General features: G+C 42.9%; 1 protein-coding gene across 1 annotated transcript in view; it reads left to right on the top strand.

Annotated features, from left to right (window-relative positions):
• Positions 1-16929: 16929 nt before the first annotated feature.
• Positions 16930-18870, top strand: part of DPP4 (dipeptidyl peptidase 4) — a 78341-nt gene continuing 76400 nt past the window's right edge. Inside the window, exons 1-2 of the mRNA XM_007078452.2 lie at positions 16930-17148; positions 17700-17787. Coding sequence (XP_007078514.1) covers positions 17143-17148; positions 17700-17787 — 94 coding nt within the window. The 5' untranslated portion in view covers positions 16930-17142. The remainder of the gene's footprint in view (positions 17149-17699; positions 17788-18870) is intronic.

Below are 18870 nucleotides of genomic sequence, written 5' to 3'. Positions count from 1 at the left end.
AAATTTACCTATCCTACACAATAAGATAGGGTATTTGATGTACGATGCTTTAAACATTTATAAATTCTTGATTATATACATCTTGTTTTAATGTATTATATTTCTGAATATTGGTTTTTAAAAAATTTTTAATGCTTATTTATTTTTGAGAGACAGACAGACAGACAGAGTGTGAGCAGGGGAGGGGAAGAGAGAGGGAGACACAGAATCCAAAGCAGGCTCCAGGCTCTGAGATGTCAGTACAGAGCCCTACATGGGGCTTGAACTCACGAACCATGAGATCTTGACCTGAGCCAAAGCCAGCCAGTTTAAATGACTGAGCCACCCAGGTGCCCCATTGCGAATTTGTTTTTAATAAATGAATAAACTCTCTTAATGTCTTCTCAATAGGACTTTTTAATTTTTATTATTTTTATTTTTTATGTTTATTTATTTATTTATTTATTTATTTTGAGAAAGAGAGAGAGAATGAGTGGGGGAAGGGCAGAGAGAGAGGGAGACACAGAATCTGAAGCAGGCTCCAGGCACTGAGCTGCCAGCACAGAGCCCGCTGACATGGGGCTTGAACTCATAAACTGTGAGATCATAACCTGAGCCAAAGTCAGAGGCTTAACTGATGCAGCCACCCAGGTGCCCCTCTCAATATGACTTTTTAAAATTGTGTGAATTTATAATCACATATGTGAGGAAAAAGCATCTTGAGTCCACTGGAAAGGTGAGCAGAGATTTGTGTTAAGTGGAAGCAGAGTTGCTTATTGGTAGAGGAAGGAAGCCAACACATGCCTGTTATAGCACATGTTTAATGGATCTTATTTTAGAACTTACAAGAACCCTAAGAGGTAGACATCTCTCATCCCTATACTGATTCATACAGTAAATCTCAGGAGAGTTGGATAAATCACCCTAATGCACGGGGCTGGGAAATTGTAAAGCCGGGATACAAATTCAGATGATTTTAAAGGTTTGTTCTTTTTATTATACTGCCTAGTCTTCCAATGCACAGAAAATAAAATAGACTATAAGCTTTTCAAGAATAGGAGCTCTGCCCAAAGCAGCATGTATGCATGCACTCACCAAGCATATATTTGGAGTCTACTCTGAACCAAGTTTTGTGCTAGGCCCTGAGAATACAAGGGTGAAGAAGAGAAGCAAGGACAGTCCCCATCCTTGAGGAGCTTACAGACTAGAGAGGGTTTCAGAAAAACAAAGAGACTACGATAATACAGTATGATCAGAGCCATAGGGAGAGAAAAGGGAAGGTGCTCTATAAATTCAGATTTTCAGGATTTGGCAAGGTGAGTTGGAGGAAACAGCCTCCAAGCAGCGACTTTGCAAACAAGCATTGTTTGTTTGGGTGCAGGAAACCAGGGATGCTACTGGAAAGAGAGTTCCTGGAAGGGGATACTGAGTGAGAAAAGGCCTGAAACAAAGAACAAGGTCACACTGAGAAGGTGGCAGGAATGGTGGAGATGAAAGGAGATATTGCAAAGGAATTTACAGACAATGCTCAAAGGATTGGAAACAATAGGACCACACTCACAATTGAGGACAATCTCTCTGGGCAGAGTATAGAGATCCTACAGAGGGGTAAGGAGAACAAGGAGCAGGGAGGGCACTATAAGTCAGAAAGCCACTAGGAGAAGTGGTGGTGGCCTTCACTAAGAAGTGGTCTTGGGGACTGGGAGGTGGGAGAGCTGAGTCTGGAGACTGATGTGAGGGAGGAAAAGCACACTGGGACTGTCCACAAGCTTTCTTAAGTTTCTCAAGAATATTGAGAGAAAGCCCTAAAACAATTAATACAGCTCAAATCCCAACACACAGAATTTCATAGAAAACAACTATAAATTGATACTCCCCACTGATGCAAATGGAGACTTCCATGGAATATTACTCAGCCATAAAAATAATGAGATCTTGCCATTTGCAACAACTTGGGTGGACCTAGAGACTACGATGCTAAGTGAAATAAGGCAGGCAGAGAAAAACAAATACCACATGATTTCGCTTATATGTGGAATTTAAGACACAAAACAAATGAGCAAACAAAGAAAAAAAAGAGACAAACAAAAAACAGACTCTTAAATACAGAGCATAAACTGGTGGTTGTGGGGGGGGGGGTGGAGATAAATTAAGGGGATTAAGACTACATTTAACTTGATGAGCACTGGAAATGTATAGAATTGTGGGATCATTATATGGTACACCTGAAACTGACATAACATTGTATATTAATTAGACTTGAATTAAAAATAAATTTTTTAAAAAGACACTTCTCCTGAGCTCTAAAGTATAACTCTTCCTTTAAAAATCTTAAATTGCAGCATCCAGAGGGAAAATCTCTGATAATAAGGTACTCAAGCATTTTAAGGCATTTATCTTTAATGGGATTAGAAGTCTTAATCTACCTTCTTGGAATTAATAGGAGAGCAGGAATTCTTTTCCTCTAGTCCAGATGCAGTCATTCTATGATTTTGCATTTTCTGCCTGTCCACAGAAAAAGATTTGTTCCATGATTAGTGAGCCTGTTAGGTTCCTCCTTATGTTTACGCTGCATGGTGTTATCAGATACTCATTAGCTTCTTTATTAAGACCGTCTATTAGATGCACACAAACTGAAGAAGAGCATTAGCTCTTTTGCATAATTTTGAGTTGTGAATTATTCCTGTATTCTGTGTACTGGGACAAAAATATAATGAGAGGCGTTACGTTCGGACAGAATTTTTTCAACCCAAAAACGTTTCTTGGAATTCTCATCATAACGGTAAATTAAAATTTTTACTGGTCATTTTTTTATTAATTTTGTGTTAGCACTATTTATTTATACAGAGCAGTTTAAAAATGTAAAGCATTTCTTATTGAAATACATAGTCTTCAGTGAGGTAAAGGAAGATTTCTTACATGTCCCAACACAGTTCACCTCTGACTCAAAGAACACAATAGTCATTTCATAAAATGTATTGAGGTTAGGGTTGATAGTAAATTGATATATTTTTTATAAGTTATGAGACTGATATTTAATTAATGGGCTCAAAATAAAACAATTGTGTCTTCTTTCATCAAGTACTGGTATATTATAGTCTGGAACATGGTATCATGTTTCCATTTTGCAGCAGTATTTAAAACGATATTTGAACTTATCTTAAGTTTTTCTTAATAGCAATATGTTACTATTCCAATATCAATTTTATATTTGACACACGTATGAAATGTATTATTTTATGAATAAACCTTAAACATATCAGGTTGTACTATATTAAATTGTCATGCATAGGTCAAAAATAGTCAAGGATCAGGATTACCATATGATTCAAATCTAACCTTTACATACCTGTTTTCGTATCCCTTTGCGTTATTACCAATGGCCGCCCATTCATTAAGTGAATGCCTAAAAGAAATAACATTTATATGACATATATTCCATTAACCACTAGTTAAAAGTACTTGACCCATACATAAGCCTTAACTGCCCACTGGGATGACTGGGTAGAAAAAAAGGTCCAGAAATCTGATCCTATGTATATTTGAGTTAAGCTTATGATTTTCACTAAAATAATAAAGAGTTGTTTGTTTTTTAGTAAATTCTGTACTCGAATAAAACTTCAAAGGGAAATTTCTAAACATAAATGACCTAGTTACTAAGCATTGCCTTTCAAAACAATAGAGAGGATGGATAGTCACTGAAGACTGTCTACCAGCTATGCTTTCAATAGAGAATAGGAAAAAACAGAGGCTCTTCTTGGGAAAACGGGAAGATCGTGGACTTTAATTGGAAAACCTGGTTTGTCTGAGTAGTTTTATTTCACTTCCCTCAAAAGTGAGAATGCCTTGGTCATTCCTCTCTCAAAGCAGCTGTATGGCCTAGAGAGGACAGAAGGACGTTTGGGGAAGAGGTGAGGCACGTTGCATTCTAGAGCCTCTGAGATCCAGGAAGGAGCTTAGAGCTGTCAGGTGGAGGTCTCTGTAGGGCCGAGGGCTGTCATGTTTCACCACTAGAGATAGCATATCAGGAGTTGCACAAAATCATTGGGTAGAAAGAAATTCTTGCCGTTTATACCTTTTATGAATTATATTTATATAAAATTCTACTTGTGTTTAGCAATATAAGTATCTTGAATTTTTGCATTCGCTCTGTCCATATGTGCATTCTTAGTTCCTGAAAACCCTGAGAAAGAAAAAGAAAGGTTATAAATAGGAATTAGAAGATCTGATACCTGCCCATGAAGTGTGTACATTCGTGGGTGGAAAAGATGAACCTACATGAAAGAGTATACACCTCAGTACACAGTTGTCCTCCTCCCTCAGGGCATTAGTCATGACAATACATTTCTGTAGTGCCTCCCTTCCCAGGAGCCCAAGCAACTGCCTGCAGGACAAACTGCCAAACAAGATACTCCTCATGATCCTTGGAAGCCAGTGCCTCCATCTGGGAAACCAATTCAGTCTCTTCTTTCCAATCATAAGCCCCTCAGACTTGGGTCCTACCTAACCTTTGTCACGGGGGGGCAATACCTCAGGAGTCCTGGCAGGAAAATTAAATAATGCTGGTAAAAAAAGAATACTAATGACAACTCCACTCCCATTTATGGAGACTACCCCCTGCTCTTTAGAAGTGTTTTACTTAACTTGCCACACCTCTTAAATCTTTAAATACTCTTGTAAAGCACTGCTCCAAAAAGACAATGAGGCAGAGCCTGAGTAGGCAACTCGCCCACACTCTGTCTACTGTACCAATGTGCGTCTGTCCAGTGTTAGCTACCAAATAAGCCAGAGAGTGGAACAAAGAATGTTTGTTTGCACGACCACAAAATTCTAACCCGGCCCCTACCCCCACCCTACCCAAAGTTTTCAAAGTTTCTAGAGAGATTCTGCAATGCAGTTTAAAAATCTACTGGGACTTTAAATCTATGGAAAAAGAAAATTGCCCAAATGTACCACCTCCTACCCGGGAAACATCCCCATTACTTGTGCACCCCCTTCCCCTCTGGCTGGGTTACGCACCACTCGAGGGTACTGTTTTATAACAGTCTGCTGCAGCCCAGGCTGTCTTTCCCCTAGATAAGTTGTCTTCTCCCCACTGTCTCAGCTTAAGATTATTGCATGTACATTCCTTTCCTCCTGTGAACATCTGTTCAACATCCTTCAGACTGGAACCCATTCATGCATAGACCTTTGGGGCACTGGAATATTGACCCACAGCTTTTTCCTCTCGCAACTATTTTTAGCCTTATAGTTTGTACTTTTCAACACTTCAGTCATTTTCATGCCTCTACTTAGTCTCCTCATTTCTCCATGTTGTGTAATATTCCTTTGAGTTATCCTTTTCCAAGGAACTCAAAGAACTCGATGATTCAGCCCTCTGCCCACATACCCACATGAGGAAGGAGGCTCTCCTCCCTGCTTATCTGAGGCACAAAATTGTTTTGGCTCCAGTGCAGCTCTGTTTTTCCAGCTGTCAAGCAGCAGCTGACCAGATTTTTTTTTTTATCCACACTGAAAACTGACATGCAGCAAAGTGCGTTATGGCTGGTGGGGTGGATACAGGGTCTCAAAAAAGCACAGAAGCAAAATAGAATCTTGGAACTCAGAGTGGAAATGAACCTATGTAGAGAGGCAAGCTTGACAATTTTATTATGTGCTAGGTACCAGGCCAGCTGCTAGGAATAAACAGAATAAAACCCAGCCCTTGGCCCCTCAGAAGGGAAGGACACAAATGAATTAGCATTTATTCATTCAGTGTGTCTGTAAACACATTATGAGCAGCTATTACATGCCAGAATTTATTCTAGGCCCTGAGAGTACATCAGTGAATAACATAGACAAAATCCTTGGAGATGACTGGATGCAAAAAAAGCATCGGATATAATTATATGGACTGGAGTCAGACCTCTTGGGTTCGAATCCTGGCTGTGTAATACTGGGAGGAATGTTTGCCTTTCTGTGCGTCGTCTGTGCGGTAGGAACGGTAACAGTACCCACCGCATAGGATTGTTAGGAAGATCATAGGAGCTAATACATGTCAAGAACTTAGCAGAATGTCTAGTACCTAGCATGGGGTCCATAGTCTTACATATTATTAAATTAGATAATATGAAAATTAATAAAAGGAAGTCTTGTTTAGAATGGAGTCAGAAGCCTGGCAGGGGTAATTTTCATGCTCCACCACTCCTCCGCAACTGCAGACCCAACAGGAAAGGATGCGCCTTGCACGTACGTGGTTACCACTTTACTATTCCAGCAAGCCTGAGATAGGCTCCCACCCCACTCCCCTCGACAGCCCAGCCAATGAGAGACTGCCGCAACTCAGCCAATGAAGAGCCACTATACTTTGAACTCCTGGTTTACGCCAATAGGCTTTTTGTATGTAAAAGCCCCTCCCAACACCTCCCCCTTACTCTACGAAAGAGCCTGTCTCTCCTTGGTTCTACAGATTTGCCTATGCTTTTGCCATAGTTTGGCTGTCTCCAATGGCAATTCTTTGCTATTCCCAAATAAACCCATTTTTGCTGGTAAATTAACAGGCAGGGCATTTTTTTTTTTTTTTTTTAGATTAACAGTAATTACATTACAGAGTGAGAGAATTTTGTTAAAAAGAAGTGAGGCATGAAGCGCTCAGGGAGCATAGAAGCAAAGTACCTCACTTAGGAGGGGGGTTCGGTGGACAAACTTAGAGGAGCTCCCACCGAAGTCCAGTCCATAAGATTAAGAGCTAATCCAATGAAAAACAGGGGGAGTGGAGTACGAGGCAGAGGAAACATTGTGCTTGATGATTTGGAAGCGAAGGAGAGAGCAGCGATGCTTGGAAGTGCACCTAATTTAGCATAGGTGGGGGAGGTTGGGAGAAGCGGTTAAGAGCGGAGATCAGATCATGACAAGGAACTCCAGCTTTATCCTTCAGCAGGAGAAGCCACTAACTGTAAACAGGAAAGTGACAGAGCTGCACTGAGCGAAAGCACAAGAGAAGCCAGTCAGAGGAGACAGCTGCAGTGAACTGGATGGGAAGAGAGGAAGGCCCGAACTCACGTGAAGATTTTGAGCTTAGAGGGGTGTGGACAAATAGCAGAGACAGGGAAGAGGCTGATGTGTAGCGTCCGAATGAGGGGACATCAAGGAAGACTTATGGCTTTCTGGCTTGGGCAGTGTGGCAGGTGACGCCTCTCCCTGAGGTGGCGCCTGATGGAGAAGGATCAAACTTGGTGTGCGGGGGCCCACGGGGGAGTGAGTGTGGGTAGCGCCAGCAATAATTAATAATTAACTTACTGTTGGCTAAATTGCCTCTGATAGGCTTCTGAGTGATCCAGGCTGAGCCATCCAGGAGCTCAGATCCAGCAGAGAGATCCCTGCTAAAGAGATATGTGGAGAAATCATCAACATTTTGGAAAGCTTCTGGGAGTAGCTGAAATTACTCATTTATTATCTCATTAAATCTCCACAACTCTGTGAAGTAGGTTAGAAAAAGACCCACGGGCATATAATAATTGGATGACAGACCCAGGCTTGTCTGACTTTAAAATCTTCACTCTTTCCTCTTCTCCACACTGTCTTCTGGGTGGTATGTCGAACGTCTGGAAGAAGCAGTTGTTTCTGTGTTTCATGGTTTTGGTACGTTGCTGATTTCACTCCAGCCCAACCCTGCTGTAGTTTCTGGAAATACAAATATTCATAAAATATGTCTGCCACAGCCAAAGCAAGATACAAGAGACAGAAAGACAACAGGTCGTTTCAATATAATATGGTAAGGGCAGTGGCAGAGGTATGCACAGAGTACATTTGCCACAACTTTCGAGAATCAGGAAGAGTTCTGGCCTCAAAAGTCCTAATAAAAGTGCACGTCCAATCAAATCCATTCCTTGGAATAGATGGAGTATGAGAGTAGAGAAAGGGGTGGAGAGGTGGGGCCTTTACCCGAGAGAACTTGTTTGGAGGAGTTATTACGCCAGGGGATACTTGGCATAGACGGGATCGTGAAAAGAGAAAAGAGCAAGACCTGAGTGGGAAATGGAAGGAAGGGCCCCTAGGGGACTCTCACACTCTAAACATCAGATCCACAGCTCAGTGCATTCACGTGGCCTCTGGGAATTCTAATATCCTCCCTCAGCCTCCCCCCCCCCAAAAAAAAATGCTTTTGGGGGACCAGTAAAGCCGTCGTCTCTAGAATTTGGTCTTGGATTTTGCTAGCAAGCTTGGATGGATTGGCAATGTAAACTCCATTTGTAAACACTGTGATCTCCATGATGGGCCTGACTTGTTCACTATGATATTCCCAGTACACTGCCTGACAAGGTAGCAGGCAGTAAGTATGAACCTTGATTGGATTAAAGCTAAATGTAAATTAACAGTTAGTTACACTCAGAAAATTAAAAAGGTTTTTTAAAATATATATTGCATTTTACATAATAGATTTACCATGTTGAAATTTTTTGTTCTTCCTAGTAATAGCCAGAGCCCTGAGTTGCCCATTGAAGAACCTCTGATTAAGTTATTTTCTCATTATTCATGGCCATCATCTAGTTTCCACCAAAAGACTCTGGGTGGTCTTTGCAACGTTACTCATAACCACATGACCTGATTTAGAATCAATCTTCTGTTAAAAAGGACACCACAAACTCAAAATGGAGCCACATAGGCCAAATCACCAAACCAAGGCTTCATACCTAATCTAAATGCAATTCCAAACTCCCCAGAAATGTAGTCTTCATGGGACAATCAGGAATGTTCTGGTCAGCACCAATCGGGTAATCTGTCTCATGGACTCACCATCACCAAAAGGAAATTGAGATGATCCACCTGATAAGATCCCCTGCCATTGCTCCAAGGAAAGGCTACCTTACCTGGAACAATCCTCTTCTTCTTTTGCAAATAACTTCCTTATCCCACCCTCCTTCCTACAAAGACCTTCCATTATGTACAACTTCTCAGAGCTCCCTTCTATCTACTAGACGGGATGCTGCCCGATTGATGAATTGTTTAATAAAGCCAATTAGATCCTCCACTTTACTCAATTAATTCCAACCAAATTAATAATCAACTGTTTCTTGTGAAATCTCTTATAGTTTGTCTGCCAACATGTTAATGTTAATACATTGGTGGATATGACAGAAAATCTTAACTAGAAAGAGATAAACATTTGTAATGAAATCCTCAAGGAGTCACTTGAACACTGAGCATTTTCCTGGGCCCCAGCGAAGTCAAAGTTAACATGTAAGTATTCAACAAACTCAGTAATCATGTATTTTTCTATATAAGACTCCTACTGAATGACTTATCTTAATTTTTAGCACTTGCTTCTATTTCCAAGCATCTTTGAATATTATAACTGCTATCGTCAAATGGCCACAAAATGTGGACACATCATTTAAATTATTAAGATACTGATGCTAATAAAGGACAATAGAAATGATGTATAACTGCCTTTGGGGTGGTCGAAGAAAACAAACAAGATGTGCGTGCTCCTGAAATGCTGGAATAGAACAGTGAGAGAATTATTATTTATGGTATCTTTTTATTCATGTAACGTCTTCCATGGCTATATCTTCATTCCATATTATGGAAATCAAACAAAGACCATCCATATAGGAACAATCAAAAGCTATGTTTTCAGAGCTTAATAGTGTAAGGGAGTCAGCCACCATCACTTGGCATTTGGGCCCAAGGCAGGCAGGGGAGTGGGAGTGCGTTATAGGTTTAAAAAAAAAAAAAAAAAAAAAAAAGCAGGAGGTCTTCAAGTGCGCCCTGATTGGAGAATATTGGCATGGGAAAACAGGAAGAAGTCTGACTAGAAATAGAATATCTTGTAAGATTAGGCTGGGGAGCATATTAATCTTTTTCTGGTTAGTTCCAAGTTAGCGGGGGAAGCTGATAGTCATTGACCAAGTCCTGACCAAGGTTGCTGTAGAGGCTGTAAGTCGGAATCCAATTGTCATATATGATCTGGTCATTATCTACCTGCATATGGAGTTTCTCAGCATTAAGATTTCAGAGGTTAGCTTTCCTAGAATGAACTCAGAATATCTATCATATGCTGGAACCAGTGCTCCAAAGGAGTAAAGATATTCTGCTGATACGGAGTAATTGCCACATTGGTGTTGAAACTGTTAAATATACAGCAAGCATTCTCACTGAGGACAATTTTGTTCCAAGGGAATGATTCTTGGGGGGCTGTATATATATTTATATTTATTGCTATTTCTTTCCTTACATTATAGCAACCACTACCTACCCAGCCCATCCACTCCACCACTAACTCCAGCCTCATAAACATGTATCAACAGCATCACATCTACCACATGTTTAAAGCTTGAAAAACACTAAGGAGGAGATGTCATCATAGCCACAGCCACTTTGTGAGAATATGGTTCTAATGATCTTGAACACATTTTCCCATAAAGTCTTCTTAAGTCAGTCTTCTTAGTAACTTAATAGAAGCAAATTCTCCCAATTAAAAAACCCACAGAATATCCAGAAGGCACCAGTGAAAGAAAAACACAGAAGTCTTCTCCCCCTTGGGCTGGTGTCTGGTCTAAAAAGTAGCAAAAGGCCTTTCCTGAGCACTAAGTGTGACAAGAACCCCTTATTTGGTATTACTCATAATTGGGCCAAAGCAAACGCCCCAAACCACAGCTGGGAAACAGTTTTTAGAGAGTTATAGTTAAGTAAAAATCAATGTGATTAAATTCTTTTATGATAAGCTTCACAAAGAGAAGCACCTTCCCAATTAATTTTGCAACATCAAGTGTATTGCCCCTCATCCTGTCTCTGATTCTTCTCTCTCTCATCCATCCAGCACATACTACTGCACATAATACACATACATTTTCACAGCTGAAGTTCAAATATGAACTTGAACTGGTTCCTTTCCCCAGCAAAAACTTTCAGTGGCTCCCTAGTATATGCTGAATATTGAATTTAAGACCAAAGAATATTCTACAACTGACCTTTATTTCCCAGTACTCTCTAGAATACCCTATATCCTGGCGAAACTAAACTAATAGATTTTGCCTGAAGATCCTCCAACTTTCTCATTGAGCCTTTGCGTGCAGTTGTTCTTTGGCCTAAAATTTCTTTCCATATATCTGAATCCACAGAATTATCCAGCCAGCTTTCTATCTTTTATATATCTCTTGGTAGGATTGAATTTTGTTGTAAATAGGTTCTATTTAGGATACAACCAGAATAATCTTCCAAACTATGGTTGGTAGGAAAAACAGAAACAGATGGGATCAATGTTGAAGGTAACCTGTAAAGTGAGTTGTGATCTGGATTTTAAAGGAGGTGAGGTGTGAGGTTTGGTTTGGGCAGCAGGAGTCCATTCCCAGATAAGTGGGGCAGATTACATGGGGGATAGGTATCCACTGAGCAAAAGTACAAATAAAAACCTTTGTACTTACTTTACTTATCCTCTAAAGCCAAGACCAAGGAGGAGAATCTGTTCAGCTCCCTCACCACTCCCTCTGTCCTGGCCCAGCCTCTCTCTTTCCCTTCTTTCTACTTGTGAGATCCCCCTTCTTCCATACCTCTGGTTCCAACCCCCAAGAACACAGAGAAAGATTTTAGATATTTTTTCTTCATTTATCATTTCACATTTTCATTTTTTCAATACTTACTACGCATGTGTTCTGAGCATTTCACGAGACCCTGGAAAATGAAGGACCAAAGAATATTATAAAAGCATAAATGGAACATTTCCAATCTTTATGAGAAGATGATTAGCAAATAATACACACCATCACCATGTTGGGTTGTTCATTTCGTTATTTTTCATTTGGGCCCTCCCATTTACTCTTTGCCTTATGAGTCTGACCCCTACAGATAGCATGCTCTATTATCCAGGTTTCTTTGCCCTCTGGCATTAGTTGCTTTCAGCCAGTAGGAGGTACCAGCAAGATATTAAAGAGAAGTAGGAGAAAGGTACCAAAGTATTTATTCCTTCTGCTTTTCATCTATGTTGTGCTGTAATCTCACATTGGTTCCATCTTTGCAGGGCAACAGCTCACTCTAGGTGACCCCACCTCCAAGACTGAGGGTTCTTAAAAGGGGTTGTTCCCATAAACAGCTACAAGGATAACATGGTAACCAGAGTTTCACCTGCAATGATGGTGGTCCATTTATCATGAGGTACTTAAGAATGAAGTAGATGGACAGCATTCTAAACTATGGCTTGATTTAAGCAATCAGAAAAATTCTAGGTCTGTGGCAGAAATCTCATTGAAGTTGCCATAATAGAAATTCATAGCCTCTTAAGTTTCCAGACTCAAACTATTTCATCCTCAAACCAGAATGCCACGTTTAAAATGAAGGCCAGGGGCACTTCGGTGGCTCAGTCAGTTAAGCGCCTGACTTTGGGTCAGGTCATAATCTCAAGGTTCATGGGTTCAAGCCCCATGTCAGACTCTGTGCTGACAGCTCAGAGCCTGCAGCGTGCTTTGGATTTTGTGTCTTCCTCTCTCTCTGCCCCTCCCCCCCAACTCATGCTCTGTCTCTGTCTCTCTCTCTCAAAAATAAATAAAAATGTTTAAAATTTAAAAAAATAAATAAAATAAACATTAAAAAATAAAACAAAATAAAATAAAATGAAAGCCAGATCTTTTTGAGGAAGGAGCCTGCAGTTGCCACACTAACTTAAATCTTCTTCCAAGTTTCCCTCAGGAAGACACATGACATAAAGTTGGAAAGTGACCTGTGAAAAGGGACATGTTCAGACCTCCCGGGAGTTATTAAATACTAGCCCTCGGTTTATACTCATTTCTATAGGGTTAAAACACCATTATGGTCCAGTGGTATATTAATTTCCTATTGCTGCTATAAGAAATGACTACAGGGGCACCTGGGTGGCTCAGTTGGTTAATCGTCAGACTCCTGATTTTGACTCAGGTCATGATCTCTCTGTGAGTTCAAACCCTGCATCAAGCTCTGTGCTGACCGCTGGGAGTCCGCTTGGATTCTCTCTCTCCTTTTCTCCCTGCCCCGCCCCCCCCCCCAATAAACAAATAAACATTTAAAAAAAAAGAAATCACTAGAAACCTGGTGATGTGAAACAACAGAAATGTATCAGCTTATTGTTCTGGAGGTCAGAAGTCTGAAATAGCTCCTACTGGGCTAAAATCAAGGTGCCATCAGGGGATGTATTCCTTCTAGACTCTAGGGAAGAATTCTTCTCCTGCCTTTTTCAGCTTCTAGCCTGCATCCCTGACTGGTGAAGAGACATTATGGTAAGAAAGGCCAATGGGAAGCCCCTGGAACTGTCCCTCCCCCACAGCTATAGAGTAAAATCAAAAGTAATACCACATCCCTGGTGGTATTGTCACAAGATAAGAACCCAAAAAATGCAAGAATGCTGGTTTTCTATCCTACACTCAATTTCTCCATTCATTCAGTCAGTGCAAAAGTAAGATGAATTGTGGAAAATGTTTATGAATCAACCTCAGCAGCCATTTCCAGTGTGGTAACTTCACTGGGTCAAACAATATCGTCCTAGTACCTGGGGGCTATTAACCTGAAGAATACTTTTTTCTTGATCTAATTAATAGGACCATCCAAAAGAGTTTGCCTTAACTTAGAAGGGTCAGCAGCATAGTTTCACCATCTTACTTCAGGGCTACGTCAACTCTCTTGCTCTCTGTCATAATATGGTCTCCCAGGACCTTGGTCGTATCCCATAGAATATCACACTGATCCATCACCTGGGTAACATTATGCCAATTGGACCTCAAGAACAATAAGTAGCGATTTCGTTATGTGCTTTAATAAGACAAATACGGCCACAGAGTAGAGGGTAAATCCCATGAAAACAGTGCGAAGTTTCAAGGAATTCAGTAGTCTAGAGTATGCCAGGATATCTCCTCTAAAGTGAAAGATACGTCACTATACCTTGTATGCCCACCACGAAGAGGAACAGTGTTTGCCAGAACTCTTCAGATTTTGGAGACATGATATACCACAACTGGAAGTGCTTCTCCAACCCATTTGCCAAGCGCCTCTAAGTCTGTCTATCTTGAATGGGGCCTGGAGCAAGAGAGGGCTTCCAAGTTGAGGCTGCCCTGATACTTGTATCTTAATGATCTAGCAGATGCAGTACTTTTAGACATGTCTGTGGCAGCCAGAGATACCGTACAAGGCCTCTGGCAAACCCCAATAAGAGAATCACAGAGGGTATGCCTAAGGACTCATGTCCTTTTTGCCAATTTATTAGCTACCTATTGATGTATAATAAAATGCCCCCAAAACTTTGGGGCCCATCTTAGATTTTGGCTACAACAGTCAACAATTATTCACTATACGAAAACCAACTCCTCTCTTTCTCCAGGGCCCTGGTAGAGACAGAAAGCATGATCCCAGAACCAAGACTACCAAGCATAGTAGTCTGCTAGGGCTGCTGTAATAAAATACCACAAACCAGCAGCTTACGTTTCTGGAGGCTGGGAGTCCCAAATCAAGGGATCGGCAAGGTTGGTTCCTTCTGAGGGCTGTGAAGGATGAACCTGTGCCAAGTTTCTCTCCTTGGCTTGTAGATGGTCATCTTCTCCTTGTGTCTTTTTACATCATCTTCTTTCTGCGCGTATCTGTCTCTGTGTCTAATTTCCCCTTTTTATAACCACTCAGATTAGAGACCACCCTAATGACTTCTTTTTAACCTGACTACTTCTGTAAAGATCCTATTTTCAAAACACCTGTAACTTCATGGGGAGTTCTGGATAGCCAGGTAACAGAGGAAAGGTCAGCTTTATGCAAAGTAAGCTGGCAGCAGTCCTAACTGGATGGCTGCTGCATCACAGCCCCTCTCAGGGATGTCCTGGAATAGAGTAGGAAGAGAAATCTTCCTAAGGGGCAGAGCTTTTATTACAGCTGTTTTTTTCATTTTTCATGGAAAGAGAAATGGCCTGATATAAGATCAACACTGACTCATAGGTGGCAGCTAATGTGTTGGCCAGCTGGTATCTTAGGGACTTGGAAAAAACAAGCTTGAAAGACTGGTGATAAAGAAGTTGGGGTAGGGGAGATTTGGGAAAAGAATATCTTGAAGAGGGAAGGGTTTGAAGATATTTGTGTCTCATGGAATGCCCTCCAGAGAACAAGATTATCTGTCCCATGGATGTCAGCCAACCTCCCCCCAGCTTCCCCTTGCTGGATGTATGGTGCATGGAGGCTAAGCGTGGGCTCAGCTGTATTGCCTTCCCTCTCCAAGGCTAATGTGACTTGTGGCTTCCTTCCTCCATTGCTTTGTGCACAAACTGGTAAGAGCAGAGGCCTACACTGAGCCCCCAGTATGGCACCATTCCCTGTAGTCCTTGTTGGTTGGCTCTTTTCATAGCTCCAACTCACAGGCTCCAGTAACACTATTGACTCACCTTCTGAGCAGTTGGAAAAGGGAGGAGCAGATGGAATTGAAATATACTACTAAAGGCAGAGTTGAGAGGAATTGGTGGCCAAGTGAATGTAGTAGGAGAATGGCAAAGAAAACCTGAGATGAGTGAAGTTTTCAGTTTTTGTGAATGGTGAATGGGAACACTTTGAATGAAGACAGGGATGATCAGAGAAGGGTAGGGAGAGACTGACGGAGGAGATGAAGAGTTCAGTTTGAGCCTCTGGAAGTGGGTGAGGGTGAGCATATGTATGCATCGTGAGCAACCAGTGGTCAAGGGTGGGGGGGGGGAGATCCTGAGTTTAGAAGCAAAGTCAGCACTTGAGATAAAGGATGAAAACTTGATTTTATTCATAACTATGTTAATGTCCCACAGGACTTTGCATGTTTGATGTTTTACCTCTAACTATGGACACGGAGACTTTGCTTTTCAGCTGCAGTGAACAAGCTGAAGAGGCCTTTAAGAAATGGTGGGGCGGAAAAAAAAAAAAAAAAAAAAAAAAGAAATGGTGGGGCGGGGATACTTACCCTCAGAGGAAGTAAGCATAGGGAGACCCTAAAGGCAAATGTTTACCACAGCATTTTATATTGGAAGTGCCAAATGCACAGACCTCACCTGTCTTGTCCCACTTCTCTATCTCCAGCCACTAGAAGAGGATCTGGCACCTTGTAGCCACCCAAATATTTAGGGAGTGGTCAGAATAAATGGGAGGATGTGGCAATGAGGGAAGGAAGGAAGGAAGGGAGGAAGGAAGGGGGGAAGGAAGGGGGGAAGGAAGGGGGGAAGGAAGGGGGGAAGGAAGGGAGGGAGGGAGAGAGGAAGGAAGGAAAGGAGGGAGGAAGGAAGAAAAGGAGAAAGGAACCAACCTTCAGAGCATAATGGGGACGTGGGGAAGGTAAAAGCCAAAAGACCTTCTTTTCCCTCACCCTCTGTAAGACTGAAAGATGAGAGGCCATGTGGAGTAATGGTTAAGAACACGGACTCCGAATTCAGGCTCCAAGGCATCCTAGCTGAGCGGCTTGAACAAGTGACTTAACTTTTCTGTGCCTAGGCTTCCTCCCTGCAAAATAAACACAGTAAATGCTTACAGAAGCTCCTGGGGAAAAAAGTAAGTTCCACATAAGTGTTATTGTTATTATTTTTGGCAACTTGATGAGAAGGTAAGACAAGCTGGAAATTCCCTGCGGAGGGTGAATTCAGATACTTAGCCTTTAAGCGCCATTCACAAATTGAATAATCCCATTCTCTCTCACTTTGCCTTCCAGGAGCTGTAAACACCCCCCTACTTCCCAACATACTTTCACTAGCAAAAGACAGAGGCCTGGGTTTTAGTACAGCTGCCAGCAATGAGCCGTGAGTCTGCAGACCCCACGGGAGCCGAGCGCCCAGATCCCTTATTAGCCAAGGCCGACCGCCGTCTGTGCGTGGGGTGCGGTCCGCAGGCTCACTCCCGCTCTCGCCACCCCGCCCGCGCGTCCCGGGGCCCCCGCGCCCTGTGCGCCCCGGCTGCCGCCCCGCGCCCAAAACACGGGGGAGGCGCCTCTCGGGCGCCCCCCGGCCGGGATGCCAGTGCCCGGCGCCGGGCGCGCCTTCGCCCGCAGCCTGCCCGCGCGGCCTTTATACCGAGCCGGCCGGGTGCTCACTAATGTTTAACTCGGGGCCGAAACTTGGGAGTGCCGAATGACTCCGCGCGCCGAGCAGCGGAGCTGAAAGCGCGTCTCGGCGGCTTGCCTGACTTCTGCCTGCGCTCCTGCTCCGAACGCTCAGTTCCGGGCACACGCCGACCATGAAGGTGAGTGAGGAGCGCCTTTCCCTAACCCCAGGGGCGAGTTGTAGGTGCTTCTTCACCAGACTCTCCCCCAAGTGACCCCGAAGCTCGCGGAACGGAACCAGGGGCTCCTGTTCGGCGGAAGTTCCAGGGCCACCCTCGACAGGTGAAGGGACCTCCCCGAGTTCCCGCCAGGCGCTCGCCCTCCGGGGTTTCTGCTAGAAAGAGGCGCCAAGCCTTGGAGGACGCAGAGAGCCATCCATAAAACGCTCGCTCGAACCCTCACCTGGCTTCTCCCCCACTTGGCTTCTGACGTTCAGGAGGCGTAGAGAAGTAAACGCTAGTGTGCTTGGAGGCCAAAAGTTCCAAGAGCGACCGCTCTTGGCAACCTCCGCGCTCCAAACCCTCCCAGCCCACTGTGCCCCCTTTCCAATGCACGCCCATCGGCAAACCCCGCTGCCTAGGGTGCAGGGCGGGTCGCTGCCTAGGGTGCAGGGTGGGCCCCGACCCTCTACCTCTACCGCGCTGGGGCCAGACGGCTCGCTCTAACCGGACACGATCTGACCCGCCTGCAGACAACGTGGAAGGTGCTCCTGGGACTGCTGGGGCTTGCTGCGCTCATCACCATCATCACCGTGCCCGCGGTTCTGCTGAACAAAGGCAGTAAGTTCGAAACATTTGAAAAAGATAAGACAACTGGAGACCAGGATCGGGTTCTACCTTACCACACCGAGAGCTAAGGATCTTGCTGGGGGCTTGGACCAGTGCACCAGGTTGTAGCTGAGGCTTCCCTGGTCGTGGCTAGATGCCCTTCCTGGGGTCTCCAGCGTTCAGGCTGCAAAAGGTTGGCAGCGGCCACATTTTATGTACCATAAATACACGCTTCCTGAAATTAAGGAGAAGCCTTAGGATTTCTTTTTATTAAACTCAAAGTTAAACGTTTAATATGATTTCAATTAAAAAAAAATAGCCTCCCTAGTAGGGATCTTCAAAGGAGAAGATGTGGTGTTTGAAGGTCCTGAACAGTAGTAAGGCTGTCATAAAAGGAGGGGGAAAATGAGAGAAAGAAAACTCCCAAGATACAGTTTTGAGAAGACTATATGGGGAACCCAGGTTCTTTTCCTTCCAGGGTGATGGAAATTCATTAATTGGAGAGTTGAGATGCAGGGAAATAACTATTGGCCACTTATAGCAGTATTTCAGAGTAAATCATAAAACGGTGTACGTGGTAATATTCGGAAGGGGATGGGATCAGTGATGTGTGGTGGATTCTTTCATTGCAAGCCACCTTCATTTCTTTTAGCTTTCCTGACCCAGTGCAGCTCTAGTTCCTGATATAAAACATTCATATAATGAAATACACATTATTGGGTGCAAACAAGTGAGAACAACTAGTTTGGATCTCTTGTGGCCTTACTTTCCTTCTAAGTAAATATTTACTTTCATTTCAGTAAGACAGATTCTAGTCAGCCAACTGAAGCATTCTCTCTGGATGCTCTATCTAACCAGGAAATGTGCAGGCAGTGCTCACGTACTGAGGGGTCTTCTCCAGATTTCAAGGTGACAGCTCAGAATTAGTTTGTGAAGCTATCAAGGACTATGTTTGCCTGGCAATTTCAGGACTGGGGCAGAGGTCCCAAAGGTTAAGTAACTGAGTGTGCTGACCTACTGATAATGACTTTTAGTTAAGAAAGCAATGGTTACCATCGTTTAAACAATTAAATGGCAGACATCAGTTCACTTATA

The sequence above is a fragment of the Panthera tigris genome, chromosome C1 (assembly GCF_018350195.1).
Source record: "Panthera tigris isolate Pti1 chromosome C1, P.tigris_Pti1_mat1.1, whole genome shotgun sequence".
NCBI classification, from domain to species: domain Eukaryota; kingdom Metazoa; phylum Chordata; class Mammalia; order Carnivora; family Felidae; genus Panthera; species Panthera tigris.
The sequence above is the reverse complement of the archived record's forward strand: the minus strand, read 5'-3'. Positions and strand labels throughout refer to the sequence as shown.